The sequence below is a fragment of the Vanessa cardui genome, chromosome 2 (assembly GCF_905220365.1).
Source record: "Vanessa cardui chromosome 2, ilVanCard2.1, whole genome shotgun sequence".
Classification (NCBI taxonomy): Eukaryota; Metazoa; Arthropoda; class Insecta; order Lepidoptera; family Nymphalidae; genus Vanessa; species Vanessa cardui.
The window spans coordinates 5,258,263-5,279,088 of record NC_061124.1 but is presented as its reverse complement, the minus strand read 5'-3'; the positions used below and the strand labels follow the sequence as shown (position 1 = coordinate 5,279,088).

Below are 20,826 nucleotides of genomic sequence, written 5' to 3'. Positions count from 1 at the left end.
TATTTATCGCGGAATTCTCGGCATGTTTCGGGAAGACTTCGGTTCCCATCATCGTGTAGCGGACGCGTCGATATTACGCCGCCCACGTTTCGTGTGAAGTCTCGATAAATACGTGAATACGTAAGTGAAACCGGATTAGTTTAATAGTATCCATATAAACCGTGTGAAATCTGCGAATGTTTGTAATCCATTTCAATAAATAACATAAATAAGTAACATTTCAAATAGATTAACTATTTTCTACACAATTTGTTGCCTTTTATTTTTATAATCACGATCGGGCGCGTTGCTTGTTAGAAGACAGAAAAATGTAACTAGTTCTTTCTATAATATAAGTTCACACGACCCTTGGTTAGCACTTCGCCACGCTCGTGGGATCGATGGAAAAATCAACAAGGCTGTGTTTGTAATGATTTAAGCATTGTTTCAACAATATTAATGTAACTCCTTACGACACTAGCAGACTCGTTGGTCTAGTAACTTGCTTATCAGGATGCAGATCCCGTTGCATAGGATTCAAATTACGGATCGGATCTGTATAAGCTATTGAGTTTTTCTGACAAGTGACTGTCAAGTTAAAAGTATTGAATTTAGCAGTGATATACTCCCCTGACCAAAGCAGTTTGTAAGTCGTGTACAGCTCTTTGATTGTGTTGGAGTTATGTTCCACTAGATTGACGAATAAGGGAATAAAAGTGCACATATGAAACACTTGTACAGAATGTTTGACCTTGAGATTGGTTGTGGGATAGTATTACTATTACGCTAACATCTTAGAATGAACAAATCACATAAAGGATTTATATAATATTAAATAACACGTCAGGCAGTCGGGTAAATGAGCTACCTGATGGTGAATGATAACCATTGCTCATAGAAATTAGCGTCGTAAAAAAGACTAACCGGCGTACATCGGCAGTGCGCCACCATTCATGGAACCAAGATGGTGTCACACCCTTAAAAATATTAACTATTAAATAAATTTAAGATTAGAAATTCAATTAAGAATAAATGTAAGTAGAATATTATATTTAATCAAACCTAACCTAACAGTTGTACGAAAATCGTTGAGAAAGTGTATTTTTAAATCAATGTATTTTAAGCGTTTTAAGCGCTTTGATTCATGTTCATAATAAGTTGTTAATTGTGAAACTAAAACGTATTTCAAACATGATAAGGCCTAGTTATTACAGCAAACATGTTTCAGGTGGTAAAGCATGTGGATCGTAACTAGAGATAGACAGTTGCAACGTTGGTTTGTACTTGACTATATTTCTTTAGTAAAACCAAATATGTTTGTTTTTTATATCCGTTGAATAGTAATGGTACAGTGTGGAGAGTTATTTACATAATATATCAATTCCTTCCCTTTAGCTGGATAGGAAATTGTATAATAGTGAGCATACATGAAATATACTTTACTAATGTAATATTATTCTTAGTACTCAGTTTAGGGTAATACACATGTTATTATATAGGTATTAGTTTGTTCAATAAGATACGAAGATAAAACGTTTTTTGCCGGTATAAACATAGTTATATTGTTTGTAATATTTCCTGTGTGCAGGAAAATAGGTATAAAAGTACAGGAAAATGTAAAATAATATTTTCGAAATCTGTTTACGCAGGCAACTGAATCGTTGAATAAATAAACGATACGACCATTTTGCAAATGTTGCGTAATTTAATATTAAAATTTTATTTTAATCTTGGTAAACATTTGTATCTACTGCTTTATTTTCTCAGTGACGTTTATGGTAATATAATCTGTTACAAATGCATTTGGCGCGCAAATATGTTATTATTCAAGACGACGACAAACTATAAATCCATTTAACACCGATGAAGGTTCGATTCGATGTATAGTTATTATCAATGCCATCACGTAAGTCGGTAATAGCTGCATGCCCCTCGCGGCATGGCGCCTAAATCGAACGTTTAAATATTTTTAGTAATCGATTATTTATTTTTTCTTGAAAGCGAATAAAAAATGTTACACTATCTCAATTTGATAACTTTGATTTTGGAACAAGTTCAAGGCATATTTTTTGTAAACAATAATGTTTCTGATTAATTACGATAGTTATAATGTTAAGACTCGACAATTATTTATTTTACAAATAATGAAAGTTTGTTTTAAAATTACAAGCTGGTTAAAAATAAATAATTAAAATAAAGTTTTTATTATCTGTGGCGTAAGATTCGCAAAATGTCACTGTTCGCTTTTAAGACATCAACCGGACCGGTTAAAAACCCTGAAACCTTTCTTTCGGGTGTGATACACGGAAGTAAAATATAATTTATTCGATAATTTAAAACGTTTAATTACTGAAATATTGTACTATAAAAATATACATATGAAAAAAATTTAAAAAAAATCTGCTAAGATAAAATGCAGTTAAAATATTTGCAATCTGTGTTTTCACTGACTGTGCAAACTTTTGATAAGATATATGTAACGTTTTTTTGAATGTTTAATGCAAGATTATGTTTGTGATAAGGTTTTCGTAACAAATCTAAATTTATTACGAGGTTAAAAACAAATACAACTTTCTTCTCTTTTGTCTATTCTATTTTTATTAATTACTAAACAAATAATTGTATTCAAATATGATATATTTAAAATAAACAGATAGGTATATAGAAATACATGTATATGTATATCAATCATCTTTAAAACACTTACGGTCAAGATTGAAATAAAAAAAATTAAGTATACATTCGTTGACCTTGAAACACAAACCCACTTAGAAGCTTTGTACATTAATATAAAGAAAAAAAGTCGAATACGCAAACTTGTTGTCGAACAAATATTTTTAAAGCTTTGTGCTCCATCAGGGGTCCAAAAATCAATAGTAAAAATGGTTTACAATAGTAGGTACGAATGACGGATGGGGTCGAACCCCCTAAGCTCTTCAATGCCTATGGGAATGCGGTCTTATGTATAAGTTGACGTGCTATAAATATTAATCAGTCTGCCGAGAACATTGACGAAATTGTGCCGCAAATATTGGCAGCAGATACATCAAGGACCATTTAAGAAAGGACATTTTATTCAGACCCAAAACTTGCATGCGAAAAATTTAATATGTTTTGACAATGTCGTACAAAACAATGGTCATAATAACAAAACGTACAGTTTGAAATCATTAGTATGTCTTTCTCGTCTTTTATTTGAAAAATAAAAGAGAAGGCAGATCAATAGTAATATTGAAGTCGAAAAGTACCGTTGAACTAATTTCGGTAATTAAACAAATCATTAAAACGAATGAAGAAGTAAAGGTAATTGCGTTTGTAGTTTGAAACGCAATAAGCTAATTGTTCTCGAGTCTCGACAAATGAAGAAAGTAATTTCGTGCTCCCTAATAACAAAGCATGCGATATCTCAAAACGTCGCAATTAAGCGTGGAATTCTCACAAACGATAAATTTAATTTCACGTTCAAGTGCCCGACCTACATGAGCGACCGCAGTCGCTATGCGGATAACTGTACAGACATACTGAGATGGTGATTCCGTAATGGGAGCCTGCACTTGGCTGCGACTCATCTGGGTTGACCGCAAGGCCTTTCGCCCTCCTCTGTACACCTGTTCCTATGCATGTACGGACACCGCTCAATATTTATCGGTCACGCCTTTGGAGTACACGCATTTCGTCAGTCGTTTCGTAACCTTTACATTAAAGTCAAAGGTTGAAACATCTTCCGGTTACATTTTAATGATTGAATATTTATAAAAAGCTTGACCAGTTTTATGGTTTCTTTAATTACTGTGTCCAATTTTTTATGAATAATTTAAGGTCGTATTTATTAATTTTGGTTGGTGTATGACTATATAATATGTGTGACCAATGTATTGCGCAATGTATCAATTATTTTTCATTGGTAACAATAGGTATATCTAACTTTGATCAACTGCAGTAGTATCGGTGTGTAAATCTGACTTCTCACTAAAGTGTTTATTATTATGGATCGTATTACTACTGTAATCTAAATAACAGTTAAGCGTCAGTTTCTTCTCGACTATAGCGAGACTATCAAATATATCATGGAATAGACGAAGCAATAACGTACGAGCTTTCTATCTAATAGCTTCCTGTATTTTGAAATCAATCGAGTAAATTTTCAGGTAATCTTGCGTCATTACTAATCGGTTATGGCGCATGAAACGGTTGGCCCACATTGAGTTCATTAAAATAAAACATACTTCAATTTCGTAGCATCTCTAGCGTCTCATTACTCAAAGTCAGTTCGGTGCTCACGCGAACCGCTCCTTAGTTTTCGTATTGCGGTTAGTTTGATTCGTTTCGTCTGTTTTAGTGAACCAATTTTTTTTTGGCACCAACTTTGAACACATTACTCAGTTCAATACAGTTATATTTCTTTATTTTTGTCATGTTTACACGTATTCTTTGGTTAGAAGTTTTCTTTTATCTTGGCTAAATATACATATAACCGTAAACTGTGCTTTTAGTTTTCTGAAGCTACATTCTTTAATTGATTTATGATGATAAATTACACGCCATCTTTGATTTCAATGTTAGTAGAATCTGTCCAGTTTTATGGTCACGATCGTGTATCAAGCAATGGTTTTTCAATAAATAGGGTTTTTTGTTTAAAGACGGCAGACGAGCGTATGATGGGTTGATTGGCACTGATAGAATTATAAAGAACTTTTTACGCTGTCAATGCGCCGCCGACGACGATCAACGATGATATGTCTCCAGTACCTGTAATTATACAGACGCACACATTCTTCAAACCGGAACACAGCAATACAAAGTATTTCTGTTTGGCAATAGAATAACTAGCGAGTGGGTGGTACCCACACAAACAAAACTATCTGCGGCAAAAATACACTGATGTTTTAAATTAAGGAAATTGAGACGTAAATATACATAATTCAAGGTCTCCATACATATTCCATGTGAAGATAATCAGTGTGAATTTTATTAGTCTAGTGGTGAGACCATTTGGGCGTGCAATGCAATCCTGATTGTGAGAAAGCATAATAACATGGTAGTCGTGTTGCATTATTACATACATTTGTAGCATCTGCTTAGTTCATTCTTTCTTAGAAATTACCTTTCTCCGAGGTTACCTATTTGCCGGAAAAAAAATGGAATAAAAATATCATAATTTCCTCCATTTATAATCTACTTCATTTTTATAAACTTTTGCCTTGTTTACTACAAAAAGTGTTTAGCAGAATGCTTCTGCGCGTTGCATATTTTAGCTCAGAGGTTAGCATAAAGGCATTCTATATCCACTTCAACGCTATTACACTGATTGAACGTAACAATTGGAACGTGGACAAATAACCTCGGGCACGTGGCGGCGTCATGGCTTAAACTAGTTTTACTTGTACTTCTATTAGCTGACGTGTTAAACATTACTAAGCAACCAAACAGATATGATCACGGCTTCATTACATGGAAATACAAATCCATTTAATGAGCAACATCTCTCTTGGAAACGTAAGAGCCAATTGTACAAAATAGATCTTATTCCGATTACGTAAATGTCATAGTTGGTTGAATTGTGATTTTGTCTTTGGTCGTTAATGATCTTAATGATATTGTTGCAGTGAAAATTGAATCAACGTGGGCTAGACTGGATGATAAAGGCATTGCAGCGAAAGTGGCAGCGATGTCAGAGACTGCATTTATATTGTTACATCACTTGGAAGTGCCTTTCGACTAAGCCTTTGATTATGAAATAAGCGAGTTCAATCGTAATTGCGATTTGTATTGTATTGAGAAGTGTAGAACTTGATTAAAATAACATAGATAAGTATTACAAAGGTACTTCTAAAGATTTATAATTATGAGAATCAATAAAAGATTGTGATAAACTACTTATCCCTTCACTATTACGGTTAGTTGAGGAGCATTTACTTTTAAAATTAATCAATGTGTGTCCTACAATTGGTTATATATTAAACTATGTTGTTATATGTCTAATTTAAATGTAATTATTTTACATGAAAGAGGACGTTCGCGAGAGATAAACGGGCAACTGATAGTGAGAACAATCCGGGCGGTCGACTCTTGTTTATACTAACTGTATGTGGAATAGTCGAGGCGTCGATGCGGGCATTTTCACTTTTCGTAGCTAAATTCAAAGAATCTCACTCGAAAGCCGGTTTGGCAACCTTCATAGCAATTATGGCTATTTCATAAAAAAGATACGCTTGCATATGCAATGGTCTCTCGATAGTCTGTTAATTAAATGATTCTACATAATAATAGCTCTGGGATATTATTTTACGCTTAAATAATGGTTTTCATCGCTTACTTTTATTTAAAACCCGATACATAATTATATATTATAAATAGTTCGGTTTTAGAAATGAGTTTTAACAAACAAAATCGGTCATGTTATACTAAATTTCTAAATGTATAATCATAATAACTGAAAAAGACACGATAGCCGTTATTGGTTCAAATCTTCAGTATGAAGTCCAATTGTCCATTTCTCTGAAAAACATTAAATAATGTATAAAAAATCCATGAAAATTGATTACAATCTCTTATTAAAAGTTGAGTAGACCAGTGTAATATGTAGATTGTTGGGTTAGGAGCGGTTTCGCCTCAATTCTTAGAACTTGGAAGCGTCACAAATTGCAAATTATTACTAAAAACCGTGCTCGTAAAGTTTCTAGAACTGGAGTCCATATATTACAAAATATTGACTGATTCATATCGGGGAAGTCATGCGTGAATCCGTTGTATCACAGCAGCGTGGGCGCCGTGTTCAATGCAGCATTGAAAGGGGGACGAGGTGCGCACGCGCATGACAGTGCGTTGTGAGGAGCCCGTCTTTTATTTCCTTGTCTAACATTCGACAAGAGTTATTAATGATATTACTAATTGGGCTAATTACTTACGATTATGGCAAACAGTCACGATAAAAAGTCACTATATATGCACATCTATCGTTATCGTATTAATAGAAACTATATTTTTAATGCGTTTCAAAAGGTTTCAATGTATCGTTCAGGGATTTAATGTCCTGCAGTATGAAAAAAAACACGTTACGAGATGTCGTCTTTGATAATATGTGAACGAATCATATATTAATTGTGTAAGTTGGAGGCTGGAGCATGTTTGAATACGGACATATATCAGTAAAGCTAATGGTGAAGCTATAACTTATTATGTCACAGTAATCTAAAAGTATGTATGACAAAGTAATACAATTATAAACAGAGTTTGATGTATGAAAGTGGATGCGCAAATGCCTATTCATCTACGTTGCACAACCCCACCACCAAAAATCTAAATACCACTTTCTGCAACTAGGTAGTGAGTGAACATTTATGAAATACGCAGTAAGTGAGAACTAGTAGGGTAGTGAGCACTTGTTAATGCTTGGTGCTGCATTGCAAGCAAACAACAATACTTTTTATTATTCTGTTCCGCCTACATTTTACATAAAAAAATCACACGATAGACTTCAAATAAATGGGACATGTCAGATGATGATAACCAATTGACTCATAGGTGGCTTAAATTGTAATCACCGTATTTATAGTTAAAAAAAGTAAGGTTTACAAAACAATTAAAAGAGACAATGGGAATGACAAAAATTTAGGTTAAAGTTTGAAATAGTAATTAATTAATAATAGTATCATTTCCTCGTAATAATGTAGTATATGTGCATCTTGTTACAGAATGTGAATAGAGAGATGTAATCAGAATCCGCATTTATTGCCACAACGAGATTAGACGAACCCTTTGTTACGATCCTTGATTTGACCTTTTGATTCGCAGATGAGTCAACATGATTGCAGAGTGTGAAGTTGTCATATGTCAAATCAGAGAGAATGGATATTGGACACACGAACTGACTTCAATGGTGTTATTATAAGTCGATAACGTATATGGTCGTATTATTCTAAACAGTAGGTTAAGAAGAGAGGCAAATAGGTAATGATAGTACACAACACCGCCTCACCAGGTCACCAATAAGCCTTTGATGAATGGTATCGCTATTAAAATATGCAGATATTTATATACGAGTGAGCCGAGATGGCCCAGTGGTTAGAATGAGTGCATCTTAACCGATGATTTCGGGTTCAAACCCAGGCTTGCACCACTATACATCGGCTCGATACTCGCCGGTGAAGAAAACATCGTGAGGAAACCTGCATGTGTCTATTTTCATCAAAATTCTGCCACATCTGCATTCCACCAACCCGCATTGGAACAGCGTGGTGGAATATGTTCAAAACCCTCGTCTCAATGGGAGTGGGAAATTTACAGGCTGTTACTTTACTATATACAAGTAGCCACCCGCGCCGGCTTCGGACGGGAGCAATACTGATACAAAATAAAAGTTTTTTGAAGACCTTTATAGTGTATACTGATTTCGATCTATCTTCTAGGGTTTGCAATGTAAGTGCAAAAAGATGTGTTGATTTACGACATCACTTTAGAATCCTCTAAAATTATCAGCGTTACTCTACTATGCATGTATTATACATATGAAGCGTCCTCTTGAATCATTCTATCTATTAAAAGAACCGCATTAAAATCCATCGTGTAATTTTAAAGTTCTAAGCATATATAGGGACAGTCAGCGGTAAGGCAATTTATTTCATGCTCTGCGATGCTTGTACTTGGTATCTTGTATGTATATCTGTTACATTGAAAATAACTTTGTAGTTACTTTAAAATGTAGTGTTTTTATTAGTTTATATTGGATCAATGAAGGTATTTCGGAGCTACTTGTATTTATTGTTAAAATAGCTAGGGAACGATTCGAGCTGACGGCCGACAACTTTTACCTTCGTAAGTCAATCGACTTTGTTCGATACTAGAGCAAACATTTAATTTGATCCACATAAAAAATATATCAAAATTAAAACATGTGTACTTAACACATCATTATTATTACCTTATTAATTTTAATGAGCTAAATTCGATTATTTTATCAATAATTATAACATTTATAATAATACAAGTTGATTGTATTTTTTAAATGTTAGGCGATAACATTAATTTACCAAAATTATAAAATAAAATTCACGAAGTTAAATTTTATATCGAGACCGGAACATTTCGTAATTCTCTGTTTGAAATGAAGATATGTTTGTAACATCCTATATGCAATATATTGTAACAACGCTATAAATGCCGTCGCAAGGAATAATAATTTTGTACCTTTGCGTTAAACATAAAAATAAAAAAATAAAAATTATTTATCTGTTACTAATTTTATGACTTCGATATTATCAACTGACTTAATTTTGCTTTTAAATAACTTAAATCAATCGTTCCACCTTGGCCTATTTGGGTATGGCACAGTGTGCTTTATAACAATCACTGCAGGAAAATGTATTTGGCTGACAGATACGAAAGGCCGCCTGTCTGTCACTACTTAGCTCGTTTATAGTTTTTTTTTTGTGTTGGTACTATTGATGATATTAATGATTGGGTCTCCTATCAGTCAGTCTGCGATACTGACATGACATTCCTACCACAGAAAGAATTTTTCTTTAGCGGGTACGAATTCAATTAGGTACACCTGCTTTCGTCCCACGGGTCCTTTACTCGTTTCCATAGAAATTAATTAAAAAATATAATAATAGTTTAAACAGTCAATTTCAGGATACAGAATGTGATATAGATACTTGTAATATTTATATTTATTTTAAAGGACAACAAAATATCGTATCTAGAATACCTTATCATCAGATATACGTTGTATATTGGTTAAATGAGCTGAGATGGCCCAGTGGTTAGAACGCGTGGTGGAACAGAGTGATGGAATATGTGCCAAACCCTCTCCTTAATGGAAGAGGAGGCCTTATCCCAGCAGTGGAAAATTTACAGGCTGTTACTTTACTTTACTTTTATTGGTTAAATACTTCAGTTTCAATTAGACATTACAAAAAAAATTAAAACGCGTTTTTTTCTATTTTTGGTCCGAATCTACGATCATATATAAATTCGTTTTAAAATCAATGTAATTTGAAAGTTACATAAAATGAATACGACCTTTCACCGAGGACATAATTGTTAACACGTTTGGAATGTTCGTAGCTGTCATTTGTAATAAAAACGTAATACGAGCGTCGAGCGTGTAGACGTTGCGAAAACAGCAAGCAATGTTATGTTACTAAGTATAATGTTTTATATAATTTCAATAATTCGATTAAGTATAATCATTACATAGTTATATTATGTATTGCTAAAATCCGAGGTAACAGTGAAAAGCAGTGTCCCGTGAAAATATTTATTTCAATTCACTCTTGCTTGACATCTGCCATTTCATACACATATCCTACAAGATACACAAAACAAAGTCGCTTACCGTCTCTCCCTATGTATGCTTAGATCTTTAGATGCAATTTTTTTAATAGATACAGTGATTCGAGAGACAGGTTTTTTTATATAATACAAGGACAAACTTTAAAATAGTAAGGACACAAGAAAAATTATGTAAAATATTTAGTACCAGCATTGCACCCGTGAGTAGTCAGGACCGGTCGCTAGTAAAGATTACATCAAATGAATTATACAATATTTAACTGCGCTGTCAGAAGGTTCTCTGAAACATTTGCGCCTGTAAACAGTATAATTAATTAATGTTAATTTATTAATAAGCTTCGCCCAGACATATATAAGTTCATTACTAGATCCTGCACATGAGTGCAGAATTGCATGAACAAGAAAGGAATTATTCATGATTGCAACTTAATATGCATATTATGTCTGGCTATAGAACTCTATTATACAGGTAAATATTGGAAAAATATACAATTATACGGACAGAGAGTAAATGCCATGAGTTCACTACTCTTTGATAATGACAGACGGTGCATTTCTAATAACATAGCGAAAGGGAATTAAGTACGAATTAAACACCTTTGATTTCATGTTTAATTATAGTTTGAATGGCGAATAAACATCGGCGCATTGATTTAAACCTCCATTCATTTATAAGATAAAAAAGAGGTTTTAATGCTTAGGTTAGCTTTTTAATATTTCTTCACTAGGTTTGCGATCCGACTCAACCTCGCACGAGTATACACACTATGTAAAGGACAAATACAACGATGACAATTTTTTTTGTCTAGGCCCTTCACTAGAGTATGCAGAACACCTTACCAAATTATTTGTCAGTTGAGTGTAGCAATGGATAAATTGCACAGATAAATATACTAATTTATTAAAAATAAAACACAATATTTAAAGATTACATAATAATCATACTTTAGTCTATGGTCAATGTTATTCTTTTATTAAAAACTTTTGAGTCTTTTTTTATGTTTCCATAATTAAAAATCATTATAATCCATAAGCATTGGTTACGTTAGAATTTACAATTCGATTATAAGCAGTGTTTACATATTCATAGAATTATATGAAGCAAGACCAGAATGTAGCAACACTTTTTATTATTAAACCCCATTAAAGTATTCCATATTTTCTTACATTTCATCAAACATTTGAATTTATTCAGGATATTCACCGTCAGCAACGAGCGTGATATGAATTATAGACACCAATTAACTACTAGAAATTGAATAATTAATTAAGTAACTACTTACTGCTTGATTTAAAGCCCGCGGTCTTGGACTGCAATCTACGTGCCCTAGCTACTAGCGACTAGGGCATTTTAACTACATATCAAATTATTATTTAAATACTTTATAGAATCTTATTATCGGATTTGATTTCTAAATTTAAAATGAATTGGAAATAAATACTGGCCACATCAACATTCTGAATTGTAATCTATCAAATGCACATATATGTAATATGTACTACAAACTTTTCGAAATGAACCTTCTTTTCAGATAGACCTTACAAATACTATGCACATTTATTAATAAAGATAATACTCGATACATTTTTGAATCCGACCACACTTGAGATAAGTCGTCATGATTAAAATAAGAGTAATTTATATTGGTTCACAATCAAATATATCGAGGAATTTGCAAAGAATAAAGTCGGATCGGTATATTTTCGTTTCGTTAAGTCGGCAAGGGATATTTTAATCCCGTCGAATTAGTTTCGCTAAGAGATCGCGTTGAACAGAATCAGCGTTGATACAACTCTGTGAACGCTACTGAGAATTAAAAGGCACAACTTGAATAACAATTAAGCATTCACCTAGATACCACACCGAGAGCTACTGATAATCTGATCTTGTTTCCACTATAACTGTGCTATCTGAAAATTTAGAACGAAGTAATTACTTAATGATAAATCTTTATAGACTTTGTTATTATAATCTTAACAAATAATTTGAAGACATTAAGTTATTGGATCTACGTTTTAAGTGGAAATGGCTTTGTAAATACAAAATAAAATACTAAGCCAGCTAAAACAGCTTTTGTCTGTTTAAATTGTCTTTATAATTTATTTCGTGCTCAACGCTTACACGTACAACGTAATAGGTAATAATCTTTAAATTGTAGAGCTATTCTCTAAGAACAAACTCGAAACTGCAGAAAAGGATTGTGAAATATGAAAAATGTTCTCACTTCGTATCCCACTACGAAGTGAGTTCCATCCGAATGATACTGCTGTTTCTTGATGTCATATTTATACAAACGTCAGATATGTCCTGCAATCATTTTTTAAATAAAATCTCCTACTGACCACACTGTTTTATTAAAGAAATCTATATCTCGTTGTGTAACTGTATACGAATGACATAAGGCACCAGAATCTGAACAGAAGATTATAAGCGGGCAACACGGGCAAGCACCATAAAAATGTCCCCTGGCTAACTAATGTTTATAAATCATCTTGGGCTCAACAGTGTGAAAACATCGTTAGAAGCCAGAATATGGTGTAAAAAAATCTGTCACATGACTATTCACCAACACTCATTGCAGCCGTGTAGAATGTAGATACACTCCAGAAAGTTCTGATAAAAAGAAAGACTTTATGGAAATCACAGGCCGTCACTTTTTACACCTAAAATATTTTAGTTTTTAAATCTAGGCGGTACGACTGACATGATTTGTAAGACTGAAATATCTCAGCGTCCATTGTTCAGAATTTTTGGTAACTGTTCTAGCCCAATTATGAAACTTAGAACGCCGAGATTGATAAATATAAAACCTTTTTTTGTACTGAAATATTACAAGAATTGAAAACAAAGAATAACAAGTACGATAATATTAATACGAATGAAATCTTAGATAGGAATTTCAAAATGAGGTAACTAGTATAATGGAGATGAACTCATAATCGAACGAACGGAGAGATTGTAATCTGACGCTAATAGTCATATGTACTGTAGTCATATACACTGTGCACGAAGCTTAAATCGTATAACTAGTTTACCAACAATTTCATTTTACTAACGTTAGATAAATATGATAAACACAGAGTGGTCATAAATTAGAATAATTTGGCAGATTAACATTAAATTATAATTAGTATGTACATAATTTTTAATATGCCGGTATAAGCACCGTAGAGGTAATCTGTAAGAAGAAACTTGATACTAATCGTAGAACACGAGCGTCAAATGTCAGGTGATGTGCAATATTGACAATAATTATTATGAAATTTATATGACACACGGATCAAAATGGCGTGTCACTGGAGTCGGTTGTCAATACTTCACGGGTGAGATACGAAGTGAATTCTTACAGAATCGTTCTGCTGATCTCTAATGTGAAAGTAGCTATTACATCTTCACCACTTATATAACCTATTTTCGTTTCGATTAAAAAAGAAACAAGTCCAACTGAGTGGGTGAATAAAATAGTCATTATCAAAGAAGATGATAAAAACTATGGAGGTTGTAAAAGTGGTACGCATCCGTATAATCATCATTCGAAGTCGACATCTCGTCCAATAACTAGATGGTCATAAAATGTCTGAGGAGGTCAATCCGTGACAGTATGAACACATTATTCCTTCGCGATTCGATTTAAGTCGGACGCTCGATGTTCCGTGTTTCGAATGATGGGAATACGATTACCGATTAATCGTGTAGACAAGTAATACTTATCGATATAAAATAAATACAACAGTAATTTATAGTTTAAAACAATAGATAATTGAATGATTATTTTACAATAGAATGCCTTATATATGATGATTGGAGTGATTAGTTTTTTTTTTTCATCAATTTGAGGAGAGATTATTCCGCCAATGTAATGTAAAATAGGAAAAGACAGGATGGTGATTAAACGGAACAGTTAGTAAAATAAGCTGTCTCTTTCTTTTGAATGTAAAATTAATGTTGACAAAAAGAGATATCAGTACATCTTAATACTCACTGAAGTGTACTTTTAAGTAGGTTTCAAATTTTTTTTCTTAAATTTGACAAAGACCTAACTTCTAAAATTCAAATAACGAATATGGATTACATCAATAAAATCATTTAGACTATCACTGTGAGAATCTTAAATATTTCATTGATCGAGTTTATAAATACGCTAGAGTAGTTCAGTTGTTTAAAAAACTAAGCGAAAGATTTATCGTACTTATATCAGTCCAGTCAAAATATTTATTCAATTTAGAAGCATAACACTTGCTTATTCGTTACGTATCACGATATGCTGTACTAATGTATCAATGTTTTGAAAAGAAGTAACGCATATCTGGAAAACAGACGTTAATATACTGCTGTGTTTATATATCGTTCAAAACAATTGTTGTTGAATTTTATTGTTATTTGCAAATTCCAATAGATTGCGGTATTTTATAACAAAACATTTGAATCTAAACGAAATGAACGACTGTTAAATTTCAGAAAGTCGTATGTGACTTCTGTGCTGTCATAAACGATTTTTTATGCTATTTTATAGAAATATTGCTTGGCTATTATACTAATATTATAAATGGGAAATATCTGCCTGTCTGCTGGTTGCACTGTCCATGAAACCAACCATTGAAACAAATTTGATGAAATTTGGAAAGTTTGAGCATCTAGGAAGGACATTCCTTTTTACGCATATAACAAAGAGGAATACTTTAAAAAAAAATCTTAGAGTTCTAATAAAATAGTACTGCTGCAGATCGATTAATTCTTAGATGTGCATATATTCTAAATATAAAGTGTAATACAAAAAAAAGTTTCAAAATAAAAACGAGAAAATAAATATTAATTACGATGAACCATATTCACTTTCACACACCCATAACAAAAGAGCAACACGATATTACGTCCGACACGTTGACCTTTCCTGTTAATTGATTTTGATACTTATCACCGGAAAAATAAGGACTACCGCGAGAAAATGAAAAGCCACGGCAAAATTCAAGCATCGTAGAAGCACTTTTGTCTTGAGTTTATTACTTCAGAACTTGATGGAGAGCGCTAGTTGTTTTTTATTCCCGGGGCCCCGGCCGTGTCAGAGTGAAATATAGCTAATGAGTAAAAGCATGTTCATTACTGCAAAAACTTTTTAACATATCTCTATAGACTTTATAAATGTACTTTCTGTAATGATAATAAATATTTTTTATCGACTGCATATATAGAAATGTTTTTGTGTAAACGTTGGATATCTTATATGGAATTGTGGCTTTATGTTGTTGAGTTCTTATCACCATCTTCGATTAAGTTATTTTTTGTTGGGATTGGTGTTGGAGGAAATATTAAACATTCCGTACATCACCAATACGCCACAAATCTTGGGAGCTAAGATGTTCCGCAGACATTTTTAACTTTGCCGTTTCGTAAATTCGAATCGTTTGTAAAAAATACATTGGTAGAAAAAGCATATGATACAAGATTTTATAGATGATAAAAAAGCATGGAGTTGATACCTGTTGACTTCCAAGCAGGATATATTAATTCAAATAATTGTATTTAACTAACACGACTTTGTATTTTTTAAATGTTAAAAAAGAGTAAATACTGATTTTCCTGCCAGTTCATCTCGGTAGAGTCCACTCTCCGAACCAGTGGTAGCTTCAATTAAATGTAAAATGAAGATTCAAAAGTGCTTGTAAAAGCCTACTTGAATAAAGTTTATTTTGATTTGATTATGTCCTTTGAGCCTGAAAACAGCTATACTAAGTTATCTTTTTTTGGCGGTAGGATATGTGAGTAGATCTATATGGACGGTTTTTCACAAAGCGCTACCACTCACACCATATGGTACTGATACACAAGCTTCATTTTAGACGAATAAAGTCCTTGATCTGAATCAAGAATCATATTTGATAATACAGCTAAATTTAATGCAACGTCGATTTACTTGTTATATTTGTTCTACTGGTTCGTATGCATTTATTCTTGTTATTTTACATACGCAACGCCTTGCAATCATTACGCCGTAACTGGTCTCATGTTACGTGTTACGATAGCGTTTATGCTTGACCGGCCTCCACTTTATACTGATCCGTATCTACGATGAGACAAGATAATACGTGCAAAGAAAAAAGCGCAATGTTAAGCCATGGGTTAAATTTTGTATTTTAACTTACAGCGATTTGCAAAAGGTCTTATTTGTGCAATTTATTTGTAAGCTTTAATGCGTTTTTATATTAATCATATTTCATTATCAATAGAAGTCAGATATTTACACCAACGGATCACACGACGTCTATCGTGTATAGACCTACAATACAATAATAGACCTACAATATGTTTTTTTTTTTTAAATAAAAACATGATTTATCAAAGAGGTTCAATGGTATAATTTTTTTTTATTAAACGACTAAGTATAATGTTTGCTTATAATTTTAAATGTATTCGATCATCATCCAGAGGAAGTGAAAACGTCAATCGAGTTGCGTTCATATAAAAGTTGTTATTCAAGGCTAAGAAAGAAAGTTGTCTGTTTGTAAAAACTACACATGTAAACAGATATTTATAAAAAAAACACATATCATTAAGTTTCTAAATGACTTCCAGAAAGTCGGACCATGTGTGTGAATTAAGTAATATATTAAATATACATTGAATTAAGATGAAAAGAGAATCAACGTACAATAATTATATAGTCGTAGTCGTTACGCCAGACTGGTCGACAGATGCCGCGAACATCCGGTTTCTTTTCGGAAGGTCATAAAAATGAATAGGAATATTCGCTAAATAATGTCACATGACGAAAAAAAAACCACATTATTTAAATGAAGGTAAACAAGTTACTGGAGAAACAAAAGAAGCGTTAAGGAAACCGCACGTTTGTCTCGAAATTGAAATTTATATGTTTATCACATGAATAACCTTCTGACATTAAAAATACTACTAGTATTACAGTATAGTACGACACAACTTAAATGTAGCATCGGCAAATTCAATAAAACCGATTACTGCCGATTTATACAATAGAAATATCCTATCGCGCTATTCGACGCTATTCGTCGCTATAGATTCTGGCGTCAGTTCAACCTGAGAAAACAAGTGCATGTAATACGACGTGTCAAAATGACGAATTACGTTTGCGTAAAAATCGTATTTAACTTATATCAATATTTATTTCTTATACTTTTGTATAAGAAATAAATATTGATAATTTGGGATAGCGAATTTAAATCGGATGTGATCGGCTTCACGAATTTTGCCGATGCTACATCTAAGTTGTGTCCCACTATAAATAAGTTTTTCCTTAAAATGATATCCTTACCTTTCAACGAGAGGCTGCACGTTGTCAAGGAACTCGAAACCGGCGTGTGTTGTATACGTGATGGACTCGTGGCACTGTATAAATCCATGATCAGCACGAACGAAGTTTTTTAGCACCCAATATTCTCCGCGTTGTATTGTTTGCGGCAACATGTCTTTATCATTACAACCCAGTAAAGTCCGAAGGTACGCTAGCGTCGCAGGATTTAAAGCGTCCTCGTCGTCTATTTCTAACGCTGTACTGTTTGATGTTTCTAGTTCAGGCAGAACACTAATTATCTTTTTTTCCAGCTCAGGTATTGATGCCGTGCTCGATGCGGTTTTATTCGTTGTTGGCATCGTTGACGGAGTTTTTTGGGAGGTAGACTCTTCAAAATTTCGTACACTCGATTCAGGGGGCCTAGTGTCTGTATCATTGTGGATTTCCTCTCTATTTATATACCTAAACTCGGCGCTCCTCTCCGAGCCGTCGACTGTGATCGGGACCCATTCTACGCCCGGTGTACTATTACTCGATAAATGCATCGCCGCGTACAATAGTACGACGATGTTTATCACGATACTGACTCTAAAGATAAAGTTGCGACGGTTATTCAACATTATTATAGTGATTTAGGCACTTGCTCTTAGATATACAATTCGTTTACTAGAACGTCCTTCGTCGTCCTCTAGGACGCAGTTTTCTGTAAGGACCTGTGCGCGTCAGCATCACAATTTATTGCGTCATCAGCAGGCGTGTGGATGTTGGCGCTGAGCCAGCGCCACGTAGTAATTTCGCTCCTGTAACAAAACGAATTCATTTTTAATAATCTGCATTCAAAAATATATGGTACCTGTACTATAAAAAAATGGTTTGTTTTTAAACGTTCTAAAGTATATTTAAAGGTTATTCTGGTAATTAATGAATTTTATAGTATAGGCCAATAATTATAGTAATGTGATTAGTGTTATCGTGTTTACGACCGGGTCACCTTGGACGCTGTAATGTTAAATTAATGGTTTCGTTACGGTAGTTTTCTATTTTAATCATAATGTAATGACCATAGTTGGTTCAGTAAAATAATCTTTAAAAGCACAGGTCAGTCTCTATGGCGTCGTACAGTTCAACTCGCCAATAATAATCGAATTAGTTTGCTGATTTCTCTTGAATTTTGGTAATTCACTTTTTACAGAAAAAAAAAATCATACATTATAATAAAAATACTTTAGTGTCTCGAGTTTTTACTGTAACGACAGGATTCTAAGCTAGGATTCTGAATAATCGTTAAATAAAAATATGTTTTGTGACGAAAATAATTTCACGTGATAGTCAAATTGTAACAAATGTCTTTATCTCCTGTATTTGAAAATACTCAATGATTTCTTTCGCTACAAATGTTGTTACTCCTATCCTTGCATTGTCACGCTTAGAAGTTAGATATTACTCGTATTTATAACTCCTGTTTCTTGTGCCGCTCTAAAGCGATGATTTGGAACCATTGTTATATCGGAGATGTAGAAAATGTCATAAAAGATGGTATACAGTTTTATTTCTTTTTTATTCCGCTGAAGGATCACTGAAAGAGGATTTGAAGTAAAATAATCGGAGCGTTATATTTATAAACTCAAACTTCAATTATTTCTTAGGCGAATTTAAAATACCCAATTATTCATACACCGAAAATAATAATTAAAACGTTCGAATCTAAATTCTTTTATGAAAGGATCGAGAACTCGAGAACGTTCGACTACTGCAATTATTTCATAATAATTAGATATTAATAGCGCATCTGTTAACACTGGCCGGTCTTTACCAGTTAGTCGAACAAGTTTCGTAATTAATGCATAATTGCATAAAAGGCATTTCTTGATATTTAATTAGCAGTCCGTGTTCTGATAACCGCTTATCAGTGCTAGATCCTTGTTACGCGATGAGTAATCATCCGCTAGGCGAGCAGGGAATGATTTACGGTCGGATTAAATTCCCGCCTAGACGCGACGTGCTCTGTAATTCTCTTAAACTGATCATAACGATAAAGCCTACCTCAGCACTTCTTATCATGGGACAATTATTTTCAACGCTTTATATATTTGATATTGACAATCAGATAAAAAGATCGACACGAAAAGAGGTTTGTATATTTGTTTTCTGCCTTATTTTTTTTACTATATATATGTTATAGCGTATATCTGTGCTAAGCGCAAATTATTCTGCGAAAATCATGTAAGAAGAGACAAGATAATTAAATAGATAATTTAATTAAATATTACTACTATGACTTAATTTAAAATAATATCATCAAAACATTTAATAAGTGGAGATTAATTTGGCCGGGAAAGACACGCTACTTTTTAAATTCCTTATATACTATTATACTTGTACTTACTACCTTCAGACTTTGAGGAGATTTAGTCAGGCCTTGAGGTGTAAAATGGGTGACCGTGCTGGATGTTATCTGGATACAATATAGGATCGATAAAGATGTCAAAAGAGGACTTTATGTATACTAAAAGTATATTATATGAAATAATGTCACATAAAATATTAAATTAAGAAATCTCATGTATAAATTAGATACAAATAAGGTTTTTTAATAAAACCGAATGAAATCTTTATAGTATTTATAGTCATTGTAATAGTATAATGATTTATGTTTTATCGGATTAATCCAGTTTACAAGTTGTCATTATTTATCTATACTGTCTGCTAGACACGCCTTTTGCTTGATTTAAAAGCAATTTCGCCATAAAAGGGGTCCAACATAACGGGCTACTCTTGGATATTCCTAGGATTCATAGAAATGAAACATATAAATCACTGATAACATATTATAGAAAATATATAAATACTAGCGACCTCCAGCTTTGCACGGATGCAATACTGTTAGAAACATCTGGAATTACCAGCGTTTCTTTACTATATTGTGCATGTTATTATATACAAAAACCTTCCTCCCAAATCACTATTAAAAAAACACACCAAAATCTGCTGCGTAATTTTAAAGATCTAAGCATACATAGAAAAGACAGCGGTAAGCGATTTTTGATTGTTTCATACTATGTAATGATGATACTATAAAAAATACTTCCTACTAAAAAGTAGTTCATAAATTCACGATTTCACGGGCTACTTTAAGGACAAAATTTAAATTAATCAAAAAGTAAGAGGCGATAATCTAGTTCAATTGTTAATTTACATTAAGTTTTTTCCTGTCATTGATACTTGATACCGTTATTTGTTCGGGAAAATCACAGCGAGTCACTGAGAATAGATAATTATTATTATT

General features: G+C 33.0%; 1 protein-coding gene across 1 annotated transcript in view; it reads right to left on the bottom strand.

The window, feature by feature from the left end:
• Positions 1-20,826, bottom strand: part of LOC124536030 (beta-1,4-glucuronyltransferase 1) — a 59,901-nt gene that overhangs the window by 13,738 nt on the left and 25,337 nt on the right. Inside the window, exon 2 of the mRNA XM_047112427.1 lies at positions 17,562-18,340. Coding sequence (XP_046968383.1) covers positions 17,562-18,160 — 599 coding nt within the window. The 5' untranslated portion in view covers positions 18,161-18,340. The remainder of the gene's footprint in view (positions 1-17,561; positions 18,341-20,826) is intronic.